This window comes from Moschus berezovskii, chromosome 12 (assembly GCF_049115385.1).
Source record: "Moschus berezovskii isolate FMDL1 chromosome 12, NW_MosBer_1.0, whole genome shotgun sequence".
Classification (NCBI taxonomy): domain Eukaryota; kingdom Metazoa; phylum Chordata; class Mammalia; order Artiodactyla; family Moschidae; genus Moschus; species Moschus berezovskii.
In genome coordinates this window covers 54,943,156-54,967,301 of record NC_142471.1, presented here as the reverse complement: position 1 = coordinate 54,967,301, position 24,146 = coordinate 54,943,156, and the positions used below count along the sequence as shown (strand labels likewise).

Here is a 24,146-nt window from a genome sequence, read left to right as displayed (position 1 = left end):
CTTGGTAATCCTTAATGGTTCAAGTGCTAAAACTAGAATAAATATAATTCTTCTTCGTGTAATCTTCAAGGCTCCCTAAAACAGCAGAAGTAAAACATCTAACTCATAATTATGAGGTACATAATTCAAAAGAACTTACCTAGTAATTTTTCAGTCTCTTAGACTACATACTGCAAATCAAGGGCCTACTTCACGGCTAAGAATGTGAGAATGCTTTTCTTCACTTATAAACAATGACTAAACAATATGTGGATCTCATATTTTGGGCTTCCCAGTGTCTCTGTGGTAAAGAATCTGCCTGCCAATGCAGGAGCCACAGGAGAAGTGAGTTTGATCCCTGGGTTGGAAAGATCCCCTTGTGGAGGAAATGGCAATCCACTCCAGTATTTCTGCCTCACACACATGCATGCAAGCAATATGTAAGCTGATCTCTACTTTATTGCTTGAAACTCAATTGTGAAAATATCAAACTCTGGATATAAAAAAAACTAGAACTTTCAATTTTCAGTCTGTAAGGAGCTTAGAAACTGCCATTCCACCCTAACAACAGAGCCAAACAAAACAAAAACTCAACGGTTCATCTTAGATTCATTAGAGAGGTGAGGTCACAGGTCAAACTGCTGCCCCCTAAATTGGAGAGATGGGCAGACACAGAGAATCGTAATTTACAGGAGCAGAAACCTCCACAGGAATCCATGCCAGGGTCAGAAAACTTTAAACTGTAAATGGACAAGTTGGTAGAGGCTTGGTGTAGACAAGTCTAAGAGTTAAAAATTTCAGGGGACCAGTTATAGGGGATGTGAACTCTGCCACATCCTCACAGTGAACCCCCTCTAAGCTATCTGCTAGGAACTGATTTACTTCTTTAAGTACAAGCCCAGCTGCTGTTTGAAAGAACCAAAACCCCAGCTTCTTCTTAAATATATCCAAGTTTCAAGGATGCCATGGGAAATTTTCTGGGTTTTATTCCCAAGCTTATTTAAAGAAAAGTTGGTTTATGATTAAGTCCAAAACAGTGGCACCAGCCAATGGGTTACAGTGTTTATGTCTGAAGAGGGAGTATGGGGGTGGGGTGTGCGGTGGGGTGTGGGGTGTGTGTGTGTGTGTGTGTGTGTGTTTCGTTAGAAAGACCAGAAAGAACGTGTGTGTGTGTGTTTCGTTAGAAAGACCGGAAAGAACAAGTGTGTGTGTGTGTGTGTGTGTTTCGTTAGAAAGACCAGAAAGAACGTGTGTGTGTGTGTGTTTGTGTTTGTGTGTGTGTTTCGTTAGAAAGACCAGAAAGAACAAGAAAACATAATGAATGGGAAGACAATAGGGGAAAGAATGTGAAAAAAAAAATATCACTTCTCAATTTACTCAATTCCTAATATCAGTTCAGTTCAGTTCAGTTCAGTCACTCAGTCGTGTCCGACTCTTTGCGACCCCATGAATCACAGCACGCCAGGCCTCCCTATCCATCACCAACTCCCGGAGTTCACTCAAACTCATGTCCACAGAGTTGGTGATGCCATCCAGCCATCTCATTCTCTGTCGTCCCCTTCTCCTCCCGCCCCCAACCTTTCCCAGCATCAGAGTCTTTTCCAGTGAGTCAACTCGTCGCATGAGGTGGCCAAAGTACTGCAGTTTCAGTTTTAGCATCAGTCCTTCCAATGAACACCCAGGACTGATTTCCTTTAGAATGGACTGGTTGGATCTCCTTGCAGTATAAGGGACTCTCAAGAGTCTTCTCCAACACCACAGTTCAAAAGCATCGATTCTTCGGCGATCAGCTTTCTTCACAGTCCAACTCTCACATCCATACATGACCACGGGAAAAACCATTGCCTTGACTAGACGGACCTTGGTTGGCAAAGTAATGTCTCTGCTTTTTAATATACTATCAAGGTTGGTCATAACTTTCCTTCCAAGGAGCAAGCGTCTTTTAATTTCATGGCTGCAATCAGCATCTGCAGTGATTTTGGAGCCCCCAAAAATAAAGTCTGACACTGTTTCCACTGTTTTTCCATCTATTTCCCATGAAGTGATGGGACCAGATGCCATGATCTTTGTTTTCATATAAGGCCACATAACTTTGTCAGAAAATTGCAGAGAGCGTAAAGACTGCTACATCCTATTCTACCTGTGGTCCCATATAGTTTTCTTTGTATCATATGGCCATTCAATAAACAGAGTTGTTAAGTTCAGGATGCCACGATAGAAAGAACTAGCTTTTTACCTTTAACTAAAAACTGCAGTCTTTTGGTAGGAAGATGTACAAATTTTTTTAATGGAGGAACTGCCAAAGCAATCAGTAATGACAAGTATTCAATACTCACTGCATCTATAGGTTTATAATTACTGGGGACATGAAACCAATTGAAAATCTAAAGGAATGAGGTTTCATTCCAGAGAAATGCTCAAATCCATAAAAACTTGAAAACAGTTTTGGGAATTCAGACTCTACACATCCTAAGAATCCCTCTGCTGTATATTACAATCTGACATCCTGAGGAACAAAGCATATACAATTCTGTTCCACATTAGCTTTTATCTCCTGCATCATGTGTATTTCAGAGAAGTCTAATAATTTGGTCCCAATGAGCTCTACATTCAAAATGTCTAAATACATTAATTTACATTTTAAATTTACACACAATACCAAATTAAGGAAAATGCAGATAGTTTATAATTTGCTTTGAACATTTCTATTTTTCTTGAATCGTGTAGTTTCTGTTCTTTACATTCTGACTGCATACTCCAATCTTCCAACATAGACTTCTATTAGTCACATTTCTCATATTAACTATATCCCTGACTTGTAATGATATTCTTTAGAACTTGCAGCACAATGTCTCCAAAAAAAAAAGAACAAAAAGGCATGTAATGTACCTTTAATTCTGCCCTATCCCTCTGATAAAAATGCATTAAATCTGAGATATCACATTTTCCAAAAAGTGACAAAACCACTTTTAACAGAGGTTCATTTTAGCTTTAAAAAATTAAAAACCCTAGAAAATGTAAACTATCAATACAAATACAAGAAAACAAATGAATAACTTACATGAATTATATACAGAAATACACAGTTGGAATTCTAATATTTTAGGGTTGAAATCTGGTCATGACTTCTCATTTTAGAAATAGGGAAAAGACAAGTGAATTACTTAATGTTATCTAGCAAGTAAGAATGCAGTTCTCCAAATTTCAGCCCTCTTTTTACTTATGTAAGTTGGTAAGGAGATTTTATCAAATCTTCCATTAAAAAAGAAAGTTAAGTTGAAGTCTAAAATTATGTTGTTAAGTGAGGTTTGATGACTGTGCATGTATGCATGTGTTCAAAGTAGGTAAAAGACCCAAGAAAAAGCTCAACCAGGAAAACAACTAAAAATTGCATGTTTTCTCCAAAATGTACTCAGCTTAGGTTTTTCTAAGCTCTTAGTTCATGTTTCACACTCAACTAATGTTACACAAAGTGTATTTTTAAACATGATCTGAGAATATCAAATAGAGCTTTAGACTTGTGTAATTCCCACAATTATGTAAGTGCACAAATAAGCAACATGAACTGCCAGAGATATGAGATGCTTTGGGAAGAAAATTACAAGGAAAAAGAATTTAATCCTATTTTACATCTGATTGAAGCATTAGCTCCAATGAGGCACTTGGAGAAGTATCAAATTTGACATTTTAACACAAATATAGAACAAAATGATTCAAGCGTAAAGTTTTTTCTCAAGAAAAATACATAGAAATAACTTTTGCTTTCATCCAAGATGTAGTAACAGGGACTGGATTTACCTTCGTGCCTTAAACTACTATAAAGCCAGACAAAAGATATGAAAAGGCAGTTTCCAGATATTCAACAATGGTGAGAATAAGAGTGAGAGGAGGCAAATTCCCACAGCTCTCCCATCTTAACTGCCTAGTTTCCAGGCTGCAGCACAGGGCACGGAAACCCAAACAGAGTATGGCAATCTTCCTGAGAAGATGAGATAGAACTGGAAATTCATGGAGGCCCAACTGACTGGAATTTACCGGCTAGGCTACCAGAGAAGAGAGATGTGCAGTGACTCCTCTCAAGATTTCAGCTAGTACTGATCAACTCAATGTCTGTGAAAAACTATCCAAATCCAGGCAAAAAGCACTGAACACAAAGAATTGGAAAGAATCCCCAAAGCTAACAGACGGCCAGGAATAGTTTATCTTCACACAAGCCATTATAGGAAAATCTCAAAATACACAGGGTACCAAACAGATGCTCAGGAGGAATTGCATCAAAAGTGTCACAAAATTAGCCCATAAAAGACATTATTATAAAAACAAAAAAGGCAAACCACAGTTTAGGAAAATATACTTGTAAAGTATAAATCTGAGAAAGACTCTGTATCTAGAATATACATTAAAGAACTCTTAAAGCAACAATAATAAAAATGATAAATAGCCCAACTAAAAAATGGCAAAAGATTTGAACAGACACTTAACCAAAGTAAACACATAGATGGCAAATAAGCTCAGTATCACTAGTTGTATGGCTGTTAGCATAACTGATATTATCTTGAGCTCTTAACAGTTTTTCCTGTCCCTGCCAGGGCTGTAGTGTGTAGTACTGAATCACTTCTCAGATAATCACGATGGTATGATCACTCACCTAGAGCCATACATCCTGGAATGTGAAGTCAAGTGGGCCTTAGGAAGCATCACTACAAACACAGCTAGTGGAGGTGATGGAATTCCAGTTGAGCTATTTCCAATCCTGAAAGATGATGCTATAAAAGTGCTACACTCAATATGCCAGCAAATTTGGAAAACTCAGCAGTGGCCACAGGACTGGAAAAGGTCAGTTTTCATTCCAATCCCAAAGAAAGCCAATGCCAACGAATGCTCAAACTACCACACAACTGCACTCATCTCACGCTAGTAAAGTCATGCTCAAAATTCTCCAAGCCAGCCTTCAGCAATACGTGAACCGTGAACTTCCAGATGTTCAAGTTCATTTTAGAAAAGACAGAGGAACCAGAGATCAAATTGCCAACATCCACTGGATCATGGAGAAAGCAAGAGAGTTCCAGAAAAACATCTATTTCTGCTTTATTGACTATGCCAAAGCCTTTGACTGTGTGGATCAAAATAAAGTGTGGAAAATTCTGAAAGAGATGGGAATACCAGACCACCTGACCTGCCTCTTGAGAAACCTGTATGCAGGTCAGGAAGCAACAGTTAGAACTGGACATGGAACAACAGACTGGTTCCAAATAGGTAAAGGAGTACGTCAAGGCTGTATACCGTCACCCTGCTTATTTAACTTATATGCAGAGTACATCATGAGGAACGCTGGGCTGGAAGAAGCACAAGCTGGAATCAAGATTGCCGGGAGAAACATCAATAACCTCAGATATGCAGATGACACCACCCTTATGACAGAAAGTGAAGAACTAAAGAGCCTCTTGATGAAAGTGAAAAAGAGTGAAAAAACTGGCTTAAAGCTCAACAGTCAGAAAACTAAGATCACGGCATCTGGTCCCATCACTTCATGGGAAATAGATGGGGAAACAGTGGAAACAGTGGCTGACTTTATCTTTGGGGGCTCCAAAATCACTGCAGATGCTGATTGCAGCCAGGAAATTAAAAGACGCTTACTCCTTGGAAGGAAAGTTATGACCAACCTAGACAGCATATTAAAAAGCAGACATTACTTTGCCAACAAAGGTCCATCTAGTCAAGGCTATGGGTTTTCCAGTGGTCATGTATGGATGTGAGAGTTGGACTGTGAAGAAAGCTGAGCGCAGAAGAATTGATGCTTTTGAACTGTGGTGTTGGAGAAGACTCTTGAGAGTCCCTTGGACTGCAAGGGGATCCAACCAGTCCACTTTAAAGGAGATCAGTCCTGGGTGTTCATTGGAAGGACTGATGTTGAAGCTGAAACTCCAATACTTTGGCCACCTCATGAAAAGAACTGACTCATGGAAAAGACCCTGACGCTGGGAAAGATTGAGGGCAGGAGGAGAAGGGGACGACAGAGGATGAGATGGCTGGATGGCGTCACTGACTCGATGGACATGGGTTTGGGTGGACTCCAGGAGTTGGTGATGGACAGGGAGGCCTGGCATGCTGTGGTTCATGGGGTCGCAAAGAGTCGGACACGACTGAGCGACTGAACTGATTGACTGAATCAGTTCTCTGCCATCGAGGGTTTTGTCGTTAAAGATGTTGTTTAATAATCATGAGGACCAGGTGGCCTCAATGCTCTGTTAGTCTCCAAACAATGAAAACTTTCACTGATGTATTTCCAGTGCCCAGGAGACTAGTTACCCCATCTGTTAGTCCTGACTTAGAAATATGCACCCTACATTCAAGTCTGTACCCTCATATCCTAGGTTAACTGTAAAACTGTCCCAATGCCCAATTAGCACTGCCAAGCACAGCTGTGAATGCTTCCAGATCATTGTCTGCCTGATCCTGATCCCACCTTGTAAGTTACTCTATAATAAATTGATCCACTGATTATATGAAGCTGCCCACCTTTTGTTTCACTTTCAAGATGACTTCTCAGTTTGGTTGGCATTTTTCATTCCATCTGTCCTCCAACACTAATTTTCAGGGAAATGAAACTAAAACTACAATGAAGTGCTCCAACACACCCATGAGAATGGCTAAAATTAAAAATATTCAATACTTACCATACCAAGTGTTGGCCAGGAAATAGAACAACGGTAACTCACACACTGGTGGGGAGTTTGGCAATTTCCAAAAAAGTTAAACATACACCCACATATGACTCAGCTATTCCATCTCCAGGTACTGTTGTTTTTCAGTCGTTCAGACCTGTCCGACTCGCCAGGCTTCCCTGTCCTTCACTATCTCCTGAAGTTTGCTCAGACTCATGTCCATTGAGTTGACGATGTCATCCAGCCATCTCATCTTCTGCCGTCCCCTTCTCCTCCTGTCTTCAATCTTTCCCAGCATCAGAGTCTTTTCCAAAGAGTCAGCTCTTTGCATCAAGTGGCCAAAGTACTGGAGCTCCAGCTTCAACATCAGTCCTTCCAGTGCATTAATTATCCAAAAGAACTGAAAGCATATGTTCATATAAAGACCACAAATGTTCACAGCAGACTTATTTGTAGTAGCCTCAAACTGTAAATGACCCAAATGTCTAGCATAAGGAGAATGGGTAAACAAATCCATTATATCCATATAATGGAACACTAAGTAAAATACTTAAAATTAAAAGATGCATGCTCCTTGGAAGAAAAACTATGATAAACATAGCAGAGACATCACTTTGCCGACAAAACTCTATAGTCAAAACTATGGTTTTCCCAGTAGTCATGTGTGGATGTCAGAGCTGGATGACAAAGAAGGCTGAGCACCCAAGAATTGATGCTTTCAAACTGTGGTGCTGGAGAAGGCTCTTGAGAGTCCTTTGGACAGCACGGAGATCAAACCAGTCAATCCTAAAGGAAATCAGTCCTGAATATTCATTGGAAGGATTGATGCTAAAGCTGAAACTCCAATACTTTGGCCACCTGATGTGAAGAATTGACTCAGTGGCTCAGTGGTAAAGACCTTGATGCTGGGAAAGATTGAGGGCAGGAAGAGAAGGGGGCTACAGAGGATGAGATGGCTGGATGGTGTCATCGACTCAATGGACATGAGTTTGAGCAAACTCCAGGAGACAGTGAAGGACAGGGAAGCCTGGCGTGCTGCAGTTTATAGAGTTGCAAAGAGTCAGACATGACTGAGTCACTGAACAAGTCAAATACTAAATGAAAAGGAATAAATGACTGATACTCAAAACACAAATGAATCTTATAACCATTATGCTACGTGAAAGAAGCCAAACCCCTAAAAAAGTACACATACATCCTATAAGGTTCCGTCATATAAAATTCTAGAAAATACAAGATAATCTATAGTGACAGAAAGCAGATCAGTGGATCAGCCTGGGAATGAGGGGTGGGAACTATATTAGAAAGAGTCACAAAGAAATTTTTGCATGCAATGGTTAGTTCATTATCTTGATTATGGTGATAGTTTCATGGCTGTATAAATAGGCAAAAACTTATCAAGTTGTGTATTTTAAAATATGTGCTGCTTATTTCACATCACTTATACTTCAGTCAAGTTAAGTGTTTAAGGGTTGATATGACCAACCTCAAAGACTCCTGCTTCCATAAAGGCTTTACCAACCTGCAACAGTTCAAATCAATTCTTCTTCAGTATTGTTTTTTACCCGTTTTAGTGCTGTTATATAGATATGCTCCAAAATAGGACATGAGTGCCTTGAGACAATAATTTAAATGTTTTCATCTTTGTATATACCTTCCATTGCCTATATAATTAGCTGTATTGAATTTGAGTAGAAGTAAAACTAAAATCAGGCACGCACTCAGGAGGTAACTGCTAAAATCAAAAATGACGATGTTAGTTTGAGTTGAGGTGGAAGCAGTGGGGGTGAAGAAAAATAAAAGAACTTGATGTAAAGCTGAAAAAAAAACCAACAAAAAAATACATTATGGTGAGTAGATGTGGAAGGTGAGGGAGACAGAGTCAAGAATAATACATAGGTTTGTTGCTTAGATGCCTAGGAGGATAAATGATTACAGAAGCGTGGATATTCCTTCATCATATACTGAGCACCAACTGCATTGCAGGCATGTTCTAGACACCGAGGACTGACCAGGGAAATAAAGTGCTAGCCATCACAGACCTACAATCCACTGAAAGTCAAAACATGTCTTTCCAAAAGACAAATAGACAGGTGAATTTGAATTCAAAGCATAGCCAGGCTAGTTACATTAACTTTTACTTTATTTTAGCCAGTATGTTTCAACAACTAGCACTAGAAGAGTCTGTGGTTCCGAGTTAAACTCATGGAACAATAACTTCAGAAGAGTAACAAGTTCTGAGAATTTAGAATCTGCATACACTTCTAAGAACCTCAAAAGACAAAGCTCACTGGTTACAACGGGCTAAGTAATCACTTGGTGCCACAATACTTCTATTTCAATACTGCCATCTTAGGTTAACACGTGGAACTACACAATCTTAAAAAGCCATACTCTTATTCAATAGTGAATGAAAAGGTTGAGAAAAGATTAATGAGAGCTATTTAATGACTGTAACATATATCTACAATAATTAATTTGCATATCTGAGAGTATCCCTGACAAAATGGAAGCTCTCATGAGGTAAGCAATTATATAGTTCAGAATATAAACCTTTCTTTGAAAAAGCAGGAAGTGACTTACTGAATCTCAATTAAAAATAAAAATATACTAACAGATAATGGGGAATGGGAAAGTAGAATAAAATGCAGATAAATCTTACTTATTTAGTAAGTTTAACCTGCTTTTCTAACCACAACTGTTTAAACAGCAATAGCTGTTTAAATTTGCTTAAATACTAAATTTACTGGTTTTAACTTTAATCCCATGACTGTAGTGATGGTTTAAGAAGGAAAATAGGGTCAAGATCCTTATAAGTGTCGAGGACCATGGATCTGGAGGACTGGTTATAGTTAACTAAAATGTTGATACTTATCAATTATTTACAATCTCCAATTTTTCTTGAAGTAAAATCACACTATTAGAATTATGTTGAAAAGTATTCAGAAAATTGGAGAATATCTTTAACATTTCTATAAAAAGATAACAACAAAAAAAGATCACAACCTGTGTATACAGCACCATCTCAATAAGGGGTGGAGGGATGGAGAAAGCAAAAATAGCCTCTGAACTCTAGAAATGAGTGAAGACATTTCGTCAGATAATATTAAGGATAAATATTGCTTCTGTAAATATGTATACAAATACAAATACACTCAGTATAAACTCTAAATGCAAATACAAAAAAGTCATGAAGTAAAAATAATATTTTGATAGAACAGTTCACAAAAAATACAAATATAAAATATTCTGTTAAAACATGATTATTATACCACACTGGTGTGTGATGGGCTTCCCTGGTGGCTCAGAGGTTAAAGCGTCTGCCTCCAATGCGGGAGACCCGGGTTCGATCCCTGGGTCGGGAAGATCCCCTGGAGAGGGAAACGGTAACCCACTCCAGTATTCTTGCCTGGAGAATCCCATGGACGGAGAAGCCTGGTAGGCTACAGTCCACGGGGTCGCAAAGAGTCGGACACGACTGAGCGACGGAACGGAATGGAACGAACGGTGTGTGATAATAGTAGTGGAGGAGGCTATGTCTGTGAGGGAAGGGATAGAACATGTGAACTTTGTATTTCCACCCATTTTTGTTGTAAACCTAAAAGTGCTCTAAAAAATAAAGTTTATTAGTTTTGGGGGTTTTAAACCTATTATTCTCTCTGTATTGAGCATATATTGGTTTTCTTGAGAAGTATCCTAAATTTTGGCACTGCTAATAAAATTGGTTAGTATCACTCTGTTTTCTGGAAAGCAATCTGACAGAAGTCTCTAAATTCTATTTTTCCCTTTACCTGTTTAAGAAGATTTCATCGTGACTCAGCTAAATAAATTTAAAAATCCCTAATCAGTCTTTTAGTATAGAGAAAACCAGTACCTGAAAAGTATCTGCCAGTTTCTTCACAATAAGAGCTGACTTTACTTCCTTAGCTAGAAAAGGAGGCAGTGGCCAAAAAAATTTTGTTACTTCCTTAGCTAGAAAAGGAGGCAGTGGCCAAAAAAATTTTGTCTTACAAGGTCAAATTCTCCTTCCTTTAACTTTTATACTGTTTTACCCAGTCTCTTGCATTGCAGGCAGATTCTTTCCCAACTGAACCACAAGGGAATAATCATACTGTTTTACAATCTTACATAAATAGTTATATCACAACCTATGGCTTTTTTATACATGTCTATTTTCTCTAGACTGTTAACAGTCACAAGTGCAATGACTTTGTCTAGCTCATATGATACTGCCTGACATGTATCACAGTAGATGTTTTAAAAATACTGTTGAATGAATCTTCTTTTCAATTCACAAATACAAGAGTAATCCTCCAAAAGGAGTAAAAATGTTCTCTATCTTGCTGATGGAAAGGGAATTAATTTAAGGAATGAGCTCAAGAAGGTGAAAATTTGAAGACGGTAAGTACTAGAAAGTATGTTCATAATATCTGAATAATCATGACAGCAGGGGGAGGAAAGGTGTGTGAATGTCTGACAAAGACATTAAGGACAGGTTTTGACCAGAGAGCTCTCACATATGGTAACAAAACCATGTCTGTATCCTACATTATACTAAGTGTTTTAATAGAAATTATCTCACTTGATTAATAACCCTGTGAGTCAGGACAGTAATTCCCCTTTTCAGAAGTGAGGAGTCTGCAGCATCAATACAGTAGAACCAGGACTCAAAAGCAAATCTAAGCATCTGCCTACTACATCCCACGGCTTCTACTACTGCATCTCATTCAACAGGACATCCATGACACGAAAATTAGTCTCATTAGCTTCTGAGTAGATAAAACAACACAACCAGCTATTACCTAAGATAATGGAGTAGTCAGTCCATTGCAATTTTTTCCCCGCTGTACTTCACTTGTGGGTAAGATGAGCAAAGCATAACAAAATAAACCTGGAATTTCATTTTAATATAAATCATATAAAAGGTGTATGTTTAAGAAGATTCTTTTTAAACAATTTTATTTTCCCACCAAAAATGGATAAGGTTTCCAATTGCTCCACATCTTATCAACACTTAAGAAAAATTTTAAAAATATTTTTCTTATCTTAGCCAGTGAATAGGAAAAATACTTAGTCCTTTCCTCCGATGTTTCTCGTTTCCTCTCATATTCCTAATGTTTCTGACCCTTCTCGTTACCATATGTGTAGGGTTTTTCCCACCCTAGGCAATACTCTGTGACACCAGATGGCTGTTCTGTGCATTATCTCCCACAGGCTAAGGGCTCCGTCCCAAGAGACTGCCCCCTACTTCAGGTGCCAACTGTAACTAGCAGGTCTTCACCTAGGTCACCCACAGCGTCTATCCAATATGGCTATAGAGAGAAGGCTCTCATGATCCCCTTAAGGTTTAACTTGCTAGAGTGGCTCACAGAAGTCAGGAAAATACTTATTTGCACTTACCAGTTTACTATAAAAGGGTACGATAAAAGACACAGATGAACATCCAGATGGAAAAGGTGTTCAGGGAAAGGTAAGTGGGAGGGGTCACAGAGCTTCCATGTCCTCTCCAGACATGCCTCTTTCTCAACTCTACTTGTTCGCCACCCCAGAAGTCCCGTGAACCTCGTAGGCATGACTGATAATTTACTCCATTTCCAGCCCTTCTCCCTTCTCAAGAGAACTGTGGGGAATGGTGGTGGTGACTGGGGGCAGGGGGAGGATGAGGCTGAAAATTCCAAGCTTCTAATCACGGCTTATCATTTCCAGTGAACAGCCATCATCCTGGAGCCATCCAGTCATCTCATTAGAACAAAAGACACTCTTACCACCCGAGGCAGTACAATGGTTTCAGGAGCCCAATGTCAAGAACCCGGGGCAGAGACCAACATATATTTTTCTCTTATTTTACAGCCAACTTAGGGGTATTAGCAGTATTTCATTGTGATTTTGGAGAAGGCAATGGCAACCCACTCCAGTACTCTTGCCTGGAAAATCCCATGGACGGAGGAGCCTGGTAGACTGCAGTCCACGGGGTCGCTAAGAGTCGGACACGACTGAGCGACTTCACTTTCAGTTTTCACTTTCACGCATTGGAGAAGGAAATGGCAACCCATTCCAGTGTTCTTGCCTGGAGAATCCCAGGGAAGGGGGAGCCTGGTGGGTTGCCATCTTTGGGGTCACAAAGAGTCAGACACGACTGAAGTGACTTAGCAGCAGCAGCACTGTGATTTTAATATCTAATATTATCAGATAGTTTATTAGTATCTTTTCATGTGCTTATTTGCCATCCATATATCTTTCTTCAGTAAAGTATCTGTTCAAATTTTTGCCCTTTTTCAAAATTAATTATGTGTCACCTTATCAGTGAGATGTAACACTTTTTAATATATTTTGGATTCAAATCACATGTATATAGTTTGCAACTATTTTCTCCAAGTCTGCTGCTTGTCTTCTCAGTTTCCAAATAGTGCTTTTTGAAGCACAAAGATTTTTAATTTTTATGAAGTTCATTTCAATCTTTTTTTTATGGATTATGCGTTTACTTCTTTATCTAAGAAATCTTTGCCTAATCCAAGATGGCGAAGACTTACTACTATGTTTTCTTCTAAGAGTTTCATAGTTTTAGCTCTTAAATCCAGGTTATTGATTCTACATTTCGTTTGTTTCTTTTCAAAAATTGTAGTACAACTATACTAGTTTCAAGTGTAAAACAGTGATTCAATATTTTTAAAGATTATACTCTAAATTATTACAAAATAATGGCTATGTTTTCCTGTGCTGCACAATGTATCCTTGCTGCTTGATCCTACATTTTCTTCTAGTTTTCTAATTCTAGATTTTATACAAATCTATAATCCATTTTTCTGTATCGTGCAGGGAAGGATCTGAGTGTCATTTTTTTTAACATATGGGTATCCAACTGTTCCAACACCATTTGTTGAAAGGACTCCAATATATTATCTTGGCATCCGAGCAAAAAACTGACCATGTATATCAGAATTTATTTCTTGACTTGATTATATTGATCCATTTGTATATGGCTACAATTTTATAATAAGTTTTAAAGTCACGTATATATTAAGTCCTTTTGCTTTTTCAAAATTGTTTTAGCTCATCTAGATCCTCTGCATTTCTGTATAGGTTTCAGAATAAGCTTCTCAATTTCTACAAAGAGATCCACTGTAATTATGACAGGGATTGCAGCAGTCTACAGATGATCAATCTGAATCTTCCAATCTATAAAGATAGTATATCTCTGGATTTATTTGGGTTATCTTTAATTTCTCTCTGTAATGCTTTGTCGTTTTCAGTGTACAGAAATGCTCATTTTTAAAATACCAATGATAAACTTCTTATTTAAGCTTTGAATCTGGTAACAAGTTGTAACAATAAATTTTGCAGAAGTTATTTAAGAATCTTTCAGACACAATTTTAAGTTTGCCATACCTCACATTCATCAATGATATAAACACTAAACAACGAAAAAAACAGCAAAGATCTGTTATCTCATAAAGTTTAAGGGTTTTAAAACACTCATAAAACAAAATAGAAAAGAAATTAATACCTATCTCAAAGAGGGAACACCTTGACTATTTTGTTTCTGCGACCAAAAAAGTTGCTACCGAAAAAGTGTTTGGTAGAAGAAACTAAGTATAGCTCTTTCTCCACTTATGATGGGGTTACATTTCAATAAACACTTCATTAAACTGAAAACATCCAGTCAGAAACCTACCAAACACCATAGCTTAACTTTTGTTGTTGTTCAATTGCTCAGTTGTGTCTGACTCTTTGTGACCCCATGAACTGCAGCACGCCAGGCTTCCCTGTCCTGCTATTTCCCGGAGTTTGCTCAAATCCACCCTACTTTGCTGCTGCTGCTGCTGCGTCACTTCAGTCATGTCCGACTCTGTGTGACCCCATAGACGGAAGCCCACCAGGGTCCCCCATCCCTGGGATTCTCCAGGCAAGAACACTGGAGTGGGTTGCCATTTCCTACTTTAAATGTATTCAAAATGCTTACATTACGGAGAAGCCAATGGCAAGCCACTCCAGTACTCTTGCCTAGAAAATCCCATGGATGGAGGAGCCTGGTAGGCTGCAGTCCGTGGGGTCGCTAAGGGTCGGACACGACTGAGAGACTTCACTTTCACTTTCACACATTGGAGAAGGAAATGGTAACCCACTCCAGTGTTCTTGCCTGGAGAATCCCAGGGACGGGGGAGCCTGGTGGGCTTCTGTCTATGGGGTCACACAGAGTTGGACACGACTGAAGTGACGCAGCAGCAGCAGCAGCCTACAATTGAGCAGAACCACCTAAGACAAAGCCTACTTTATAATAAAGTGCTGAATATTTCACATTAAACACTGTACTGAAAGTGAAAAATGGCATGGCTGTATGTGTCTAAAATGGTTTTAAGAATATTGGCAGTGTTTTGCTTGTGACTGAGCTGCAGCTGACTGCCGATGCCCAGCAGTAAGAGAGCGTATCACACTGCAGATAGCTAGCCTGGGAAAAGTACAGCTTCTATTGAATGTGTATCATTTCTGCACCACCATAAAGTCAACAACTTTTAAGTCGAACCATCATTATAAATCATGAATTAGGAACCACGTGTACTAAATCTGGTTTTCTTCCCTAACTCCCATCTAACCCAAGGAAATTTCAAAAACTGAAGTCATCCACACACACACATACACACACAATTTCTCTATATATCTATATGTATATAAAACTTAATACCACAAACTCAATCAAATGCACCATCTTCAGTCTTTCTATAACAATCTTTTACTACAAGATTTTCATTTCCAACTGTGAATATACAAGCTTTGAAGGAGGCATATTTGTCAAACAGTTTAGATTCTATCAAAGGTTCAAATTATGAAAAGTATTTTTAAACTTTGAGAAGTATGAATGTTAAAGAGACTTCTTGATGAGAAACTCTCATTTAAAATAAAAACTTAGAAAAATTCCTACCAGAAATCATGTACAATTTCACTATTTAAAATATAGTAAAAATTAGAAACTACCCAAACGCTCACTGACAAGATGATATAAGCTATGGTATTTACTTACTGAATATTGAACATTACTGAATACTGTACTCTAGTAAAAATGAATAAACTATAGTATATGTAACAACATGATAAATATTATAAATATAATGTTGGAGGGGGAAAGAAACAATCCCAAAATACAGTAAGCATATGTCTCTAAGCAAAACTAAGCATGTCATTTGGGAACAGATACATTCATAATAAAAAAAATTTTATAGAGACTAAGGAATAATATGAACCAAATGGGGAATAGTTTGCAAAGGGGATAGGAAGTAAATAGGGCCAGGGGAGAGTGGAAAATGAAATCATGGAGAAGTACATAAATAGACAAATGCAAATTATTACTAATGTTCCAGTTCTTGGGTTGAATGGAGGGTGTACATGGTTTATAACTTACATAGGTCATCTAATTCTTTTGTAAGTATAATTATTTTTTAAAAACATAAAAGCAAAATCTATTTTTAAAAATCACCCATTATAAAACATTTTCCAGAAGCTTAATTGGGCTTTAACCCTGTTAAAAAAGTTTTAAAAGTTTTTACCATTGTTTCTGTTTAACTGCTTTGTCCAAGTGCTGAAAGATATCCTGAAACAGGGTGCAGCTGGATCGACTGTTAATAGTATACCCATATCCTCTTTTCCAATATTGTTTCAGATCATTTAAATACTCTAAAACCTAAAAATAAAAATTTCAAAAATCATTACATTTTTATTAATATAATAGATTTTCTAATTTAATAATGATTTCTCAGAAAAGGTTACATTGTTTAATCACTGTTCTACACAAAGTACAGGAGAATCTTAGTTTCTACAAAGTTTTTATTTACCATTTCAAGCATTTAAGGGTGAGACCCAGAGATTTATGCTGAGACACAAACCTGAATGGGAATGTAGAGACTGACATGCAAGAGCAAGTCAGCAGTATTCAACAATCCCAGCAGTTCAGAATCCTTGATAAACAACCCTTGACAGTTCAGAAGAGTGGGATCAAGACAGGTGCGTGCCTCCCTTCTCTTCTAAAATTATATTAAGATGATAACAAAGATAGATACAGAAAAAAGAAAACATACATAGAAAAATATTCATTATAGCACAGAAAGTTGCTCACAGTGAGTCAGGGATTTTAAAGAATTTTAGGAAGGTAGAAACCAGATAGAAAATTAGTTACTTTGGTTCAAGTAACCAAAAACAGTAACAGAAATAGCAATAACAGTAGACCAAGATTATGGAAAACTGGTACTAGAAGGAATGTATTAAAACATTCTAAAGGACAAACTGACAAAAGACACACATCTCTAAGACCTATTAATTCTATTTATTATAATAATCACAGAGGAACATGAGAGACAATGTACAAGAATATCTTAGAATAGAATGCTTATAGGAACCAAAAAAAAAAAAATCCTGGATATACCTAAACTTCATTAAGAAGTAGATAATTAAATAAACTATAATATACACATACTACGGATACTATGAGATTATTTATAGATCTACATGAACTGATGTGGAAAGATCTCTAAGACATAATGCTGAATGAGAATAACAGGTTAAGAATAATAAGTACTTGTTGGCCTCACCGCAGGCAATAGATCAGACCACCAACTACTGTTAAAGTGTGCAAGCATGCTCCGTTGCTCAGTCATGTCCGACTCTTTGTGACCCTATGGACTGTAGCTCGCCAAGCTCCTCTGTCTGTGGGATTATCTCAGCAAGAACACTGGAGATGCCATTTCGTCTTTCAGGGGGTCTTCCTGACCTAGGGATCAAACCTGTGTCTCCTGCAGCTCCTGCACTGGCAGGTGGATTCTTTACCACTGAGCCACCTGGGAAGCCCATTTCAGTGTGATGGGGCAATATTCGGCATTTCTGAACCTGTCATGGTCAGAGTATTCTTACCCTACTGGATTTTTTTCTATGTAGCCCAGTGTATGTTGTTTAACTATTGCTGGTAATGAGAGAAGAGCAAGATGGGGGGAAGGATGGGACACAGATACGTATAGAAGAGAGATGGTCACATGTGAGCCAGTGAGAGAGGCCTGGAACAGATTCTTCTCTTACAGCCCTCAGAGAAGACCAGTCCTGCTGACATCTCAAGTGTGGACTAGAAGCAGAATATGTTAATCTTCTTTTTTCATTTTCCTGAGAAGTAATTGAAAGCTATAATTTATGCAGTTATTTCCAATGTTTGGAGCCTTATCCCTTTCACAGATCTATTAAAAATGCTGGATCTCTTTAGTTTTGAAATCTTGGACACATTCCATAATTTAGTTGAGATTTTCTTCATTATCTGCTGAGAGTTCCAGCACCTCCTCAGAATTGTGCAAAGTCCTCAAAAATGCCCTTAGCACACAGACACTGTTCAATAAATGCCAATTGTTTTGTGAATTTCTGTATTTTTGTAAAAGACATTTGTTAAAGAAAAAAAGTAGAATAAATACAGCACAATACCATTTACTACCAAAATACACTCATACATTAAAAGGTTGAAAAGTACACATCAAACTGACAAGAATGGTAGATTTTCTGTGGAGAGCTCTTAACTTGGAGTCAGTGATTAAGGTAGCCTTTATCTGAATGTTAAAACTTGTATTCATGTATCATTTGATCCAACACCAAAGGTAGAGGATAAAAAATTGCAATCCAAAAGAGGTAGAAGAGAAGACTATGTAGCCGTTATGAGCCATTCTCCCCAGAAAAGTCCCTACAGAAATTAAGTGCTAGCTGTAAGTTTAAAAGCAAGAGCAAGGACAGGCCAGTGCCATGTACTAAAAACAAAACTCAACAAGTATTAAAAGTGAAAGTGAAGTTGCTCAGTCATGTCCAACTCTTTGCGACCCCGTGGACTCTAGCCTACAAGGCTCCTCCATCCATGGGATTCTCCAGGCAAGAATACTAGAGTGGATTGCTAAAGAGGTAATTAAATCAAGAAGTTAACAAAAGGACAAAGTAAAAATTTTTTAATGAAAATAAAAAGAATTAGACAAAGTTTTGCCAAATCTTTTTAAGAAATGAAACAAAAATAGTATCAGAAATGAAAAAGAAGCAGCACTCTGAAACTGACACAGGGAAAAGAATGTCAAGCAAAATGCAGCAGTCTTGCTGAGTCAAGGAGTCAGTACTCAGTTCACTAAGTCTGAAGTGACTGGAATTAGGTTAGAGAAGAAAGGAAGAAGCTACACAGAAAAAGAACTCCAAAAATCATGGAGGTGTGGGTGGGTGGTGGGTATCCCCTTGATTATGTTGCTAATGTTATGGGATTTGTAAGCTGATCAACTGCAGAGCTAGCACAAGGCGATGGCACCCAACTCCAGTACTCTTGCCTGGAAAATCCCATGGGCAGAGGAGCCTGGTAGGCTGCAGTCCATGGGGTCACGAAGAATCGAACAAGACTGAGCGACTTCACTTTCACTTTTCACTTTCATGCACTGGAGAAGGAAATGGCAACTGACTCCAGTGTTCTTGCCTGGAGAATCCCAGGGACGGGGGAGCCTGGTGGGCTGCCATCTATGGGGTCGCACAGAGTCAGACATGACTGAAGTGACTTAGCAGTAGCACTAAGGCTAAGAGATATTCACGTTCCAAGCAGCTTAAGTAGAGAGCTTCCACAGACACCAAGAGATCCAGTATTTCAATCTGGATGCCAAAGGGTCATACTTTAATAGTAAAGACGTGTATAAGTGAAGTCTTGTGTCTGAGTTTTGTAAGGTCAGGTCTAGAGTATGAAACTCAGGAAGAATGAAGCTTCAAAAGGATCAAACTGTTCCACAAGTAACTGAACTGAAGAATAAAACAAAATTCAACACTTAAAAGATAAAATCTAGGTATTCAACACCGTAACATTCACAGTGTCCATTATCTAATAAATAATTACTAGAAATACATGAAGAAACAAGAAACATAACATTAACTAGGAGAAAAATCAGTCAATAAAAGAATCTATCATAAGAAAGAAGGAATACAAGCACAATACTAGAAAACGTACTAATGTAATTAACTATGCTAGAAGATTAAAGAAGAAAAAATAGTCATCTTCCTAGATGTCAGAAATTCAGCACATTCTTAATTTTAAAAACAATAAACAAATAGAAAGTTTTAGTAGACAAGAAACAGAAATTTCCTTAACTTGGTAAGGATAACTACTGGTGACTATGCCAAACATATTTTATAATGAAAAACTGAAAGTGCTCTTAACTAGAAAATATAAAGATACATCTGCTCTCTTCTCTCAGAAATCACTCTAAAAAACAAGAATCGAAAATCCTCTGTACCCTGAGCCACCACCATAAATGAGGACAGACTGCCAAATGCAGTAAAAATCAAACAAAACATCTCAGATGAAACCAGCAGAAGATAGATCCTCAAAGCATATGGTACACTTGCAGAAGTAAATCCAGCAATCCTTGCTTGAAACAATGAAGTTTAAGAGGCGCCTCCCTGAACAGTCTGCAACACCATTACAGGAAACATACTGACCATCCACCTTTACATGAAGTGTTCTACAAAGAATCTCAGAGAAAAACTCTAAATTATAAGGAACACTACTTATCTCTGAACCAATAGGCTCATCCCTATTGGCCACTTGAGAAAGAGAAGCTGAACTCACTGCAAAGATGAGTAATTAAAAAGGTGCTGGTGTCTATACAAACATACAAATTAAAAACAAGACAGCTACACAGATAAAACAGCCAGAAAAAAAGCCTCCTCACCCTAGAAATTCTACAGAGCAGATGAAAACTATAATACAATATCATGAATTCTAAAGACTTAAGAAAATAAAATAATCATTAAAAAAAAAGAGTACAAAGTGAGAAAAAAAAAGATATGGGAAGAAGCCTAAAGATAGAAATATACATTGGAACAGCTCCAAAAATAGTTTGGCTTCTACAAAGAAGCCATATGAATGAAGAGGAAAAAAGGGAATACCAACTAGGCAGGCAGAAACTGTAGATGAATTACTGCCATCACCAGGTAGAGCGCAGAACTTAATATATTACGAAAACTGTATAAAAGAATAGGTATTGGAAATCCATTCATCCTCTCTGAACTTTGGAAATCCATTCACCCTATAAAAAGAAGAATTTGGATTATATTAGCTCTACAATCCTTTATAGCAGTAAAATTTGATGATGGGTTAAGTAGGTTTTTAAACGGGTGAACCTAGAAATCAAATCACAATGAAGAATGTTTCCCAGAGTTTTATGAACACAAACTATTTACAAACAGATAGGTCCCATCTGAACAATTAATCTTTGTTAAGAAAAATATGAACTAGTCCAAGACACTTAATGTTCCCTACTCTTTTATGAAAAGCTGCTTCAAGTAACAATAAAAACCATGCAAAGAAAGCAAAGAAACTCCAAAAGTAATACATACCTTTGCATCATCTATGTCAAAAACATCACACCAAGGAGATTTAACACCTTTAATTGCCAGGTCAAAGGAACAGGTGAAAAAAGCTACCTGAATTAAATCTGAGAAAAAAAAAAAAGTAAAATTTGTGCGTTACTATTTTATGCAGTTTTCCAAAGGCTGAATGTCAATAGAATGCCAAGGACTTACTACAGAAAACATAGTTTGATTCTGTTAATTTTAGAGGGTTGGTAGAGGAGGGATAAAGTTATAAAAGATTTTAATCCCCAACTTGAAAATTAGCAATAACAAGGGACATTTATTGAACAGTTTTTTAACTACACAACAATTTGTAACTATTAAGACGGAAGTACAGAGAAGGATATAAAAAAGAGAGAGAAAAAGGGCAGAGTAAGTGAGGAGTCAGGAGGAAGGTGGAACAAAGGGTCAAGAAGGAGAGAAAGAGGGAAAATCATACTATGAGACCTGACTCTGCCACTAATTATCTTGGGTAACTCATTCTAGGCTCCCTGGATCTCGACACAAAATAGGCAAAGCATTTATCCTTTTGTCAAGCAATAGTAAAGAATATATAATTAACACATCTATATAATACATAAAGGGTACCTATGTTCAATGAGAAAAAACAGAATAATCCAACAGAACATGGCCAAGGTTTATAAAGAGGCAATTCACAGAAGGAATGAAATAACTAATAAACATCTGAAAGGATGTTCAACTTTACAATAACCAAAGAAACACAAAATAAAGCTAGATATCATTTTTCATTAATCAAATTGGTAAAAGTCAAAATGACTAATAATATCCACTAATGGATGAATTAGGGGAAATGAGCATTCTCATATATTGCTGATATAAGTTTTTCTGTACTTTCAGAGAACAATTTGGTAATATATGTCAAGATGTAAAATATTCATGCTCCTTAATCCAATAAGTCTACCTATATTTATCTTATAAACTCTCAAGTGCAAAAAGCAGATATAAGGATGCTCACTGTTGCATTATTTGAAAGAGTTAAAAACTAAGAAAAACTTCAGTAGAAAAGTAATTTCCTATACAAAGAATTTGGACTGTATTAGTTTCAGCCTATCTGACCAGTAAAACTTAATGATGGGGTAAATAACTTTAAACTAGTATTGACCTAAAAATGTATCATATATATTTTTGAAATAACACAATTTAAAAAAATTATGCAGCTACATTTCTAAATAAGAATAAATTATAAAAAATACATTCAACTTCACCTTTCTGTGTAAAAAAAGGTATTTAAATAACTAAAGTATTTTCGAGCAGCTACTCTGTGCCAGGTACTGTGTTAATGCTTTGCATGAATAAATCTAATATAATCCTTCCAATAATCCTATGAGGCAGGTACAATTCCTATATCTCTTTTACACAGAAAGAAACCATGACATAGTTATTAAGGAACTTGTGATGTACAAAGATCAGAGTTATTAAAAAATATAACAAAGTCAAGAATCAAATGCAAACAGTCCAATTCCAGAATCCATGATTTCAACCATGATGCTAACATTGTCTCCAAAAAGCTGCTCTCACCCAATCGGTAAAACACAAATTTGTTGTTGTTTTCAGTTGCTAAGCCATGTCTTACTCTTCTGCAACCCCACAGACCATAGCCCACCAGGCTCTTCTGTCCATGGGATTCCCCAGGCAAGAACACTGGAGCAGGTTGCCATTTCCTTCTCCAGGGGATCTTTCTGACCCAGGGATCAAGCCCATGTTTCCTACATTGACAGGCAGATTCTTTACCACTGACCCACCGGAGAAGTCCAAAACACAAAAATCCTTGTCAATTCAGAGACTAGAAACAGTTTTTTTAAAAAAAATCTTAAACAATCTTAAATGTTCACTGAGAAGACTCTTGAGAGTCCCTGGGACTGCGAGGAGATCCAACCAGTCCATCCTAAAGGAGATCAGTCCTGGGTGTTCATTGGAAGGACTGATGCTAAAGCTGAAACTCCAATACTTTGGCCACCTCATGCGAAGAGGTGACTCACTGGAAAAGACTCTGATGCTGAGAGGGATTGGGGGCAGGAGGAGAAGGGGACAACAGAGGATGAGATGGCTGGATGGCATCACCGATTCAGTGCAAATGGGTCTGGGTGAACTCCAGGAGTTGGTGATGGACAGGGAGGCCTGGAGTGATGAGATTCATGGGGTCGCAAAGAGTCGGACACGACTGAGCGACTGAACTGAAGAGAATAATGGCTATATACTGGTATTTATATAATGTAATTCTATACATAAGTATAAACGTAGAACTAGAATTACATGAATTAAATAAAAAAATACAAACTTGAATTAAAATCAAATTTCAGACTGATATCATAGTTTGATATCATTCCTAAAAGTTTAAAAATCTGCAAATTATATCCCATTTAGGTACATAAATATAAACATTAAAAACTGGCATGGGATGACTTAAATGCTCAATTAATAACAATAGTTACCTGTGGGGAGAAAAGGAAAGGAATGAGATCCTGGAGAGGGCCTGCTGCTGCTAAACTGCTAAGTCACTTCAGTCGTGTCCGACTCTGTGCAACCCCATATACAGCAGCCCACCGGGCTCCCCCGTCTCTGGGATTCTCCAGGCAAGAACACTGGAGTGGGCTGCCATTTCCTTCTCCAATCCATGAAAGTGAAAAGTGAAAGTGAAGTTGCTCAGTTGTGTCCAACTCTTAGCGACCCCATGGACTGCAGCACACCAGGCTCCTCTGTCCATGGGATTTTCCAGGCAAGAATGCCGGAGTGGGTTGCCACTGCCTTCTCCCTGGAGAGGGCCTAAGGGCCCTCAATTTATTTAAAGCAACTAACTGAAGCATAATTTTAAAATCTGATCAAACTAAGTTGTGGGTACACAGATACTCATTATATTACCCTTTATTATTATTTATGTACTTGAATTATTTCCCAAATAAGTAATTTTTTAAGCTATGCAAATGACTCCAATGCACAGCCAGTTGAAGAACGCGAAAAAACTCAATTTTAAATGCTAGTCTAGGCATCTTCACTTTTCTGATCCTTTGGCATTCCAGGTGGTGCAGTGGTAAAGAATCTGCCTGCCAATGCAGGAACTGCAGGAGACTGGGGTTTGATTTCCGGGTTGGGAAA

The 24,146-nt window shown here is 37.7% G+C and overlaps 1 protein-coding gene across 2 annotated transcripts in view; it reads right to left on the bottom strand.

Annotated features, from left to right (window-relative positions):
- Nucleotides 1-24,146, bottom strand: part of MINPP1 (multiple inositol-polyphosphate phosphatase 1) — a 41,494-nt gene that overhangs the window by 12,255 nt on the left and 5,093 nt on the right. Inside the window, exons 3-4 of one of the 2 annotated variants that reach the window (XM_055425161.2) lie at nucleotides 21,018-21,115; nucleotides 16,184-16,317 (exon numbers count right to left, since the gene is read on the bottom strand). The exons of the other annotated variant lie outside the window; for it this stretch is intronic. Coding sequence (XP_055281136.1) covers nucleotides 16,184-16,317; nucleotides 21,018-21,115 — 232 coding nt within the window. The remainder of the gene's footprint in view (nucleotides 1-16,183; nucleotides 16,318-21,017; nucleotides 21,116-24,146) is intronic. 2 annotated transcript variants of the gene reach the window in all.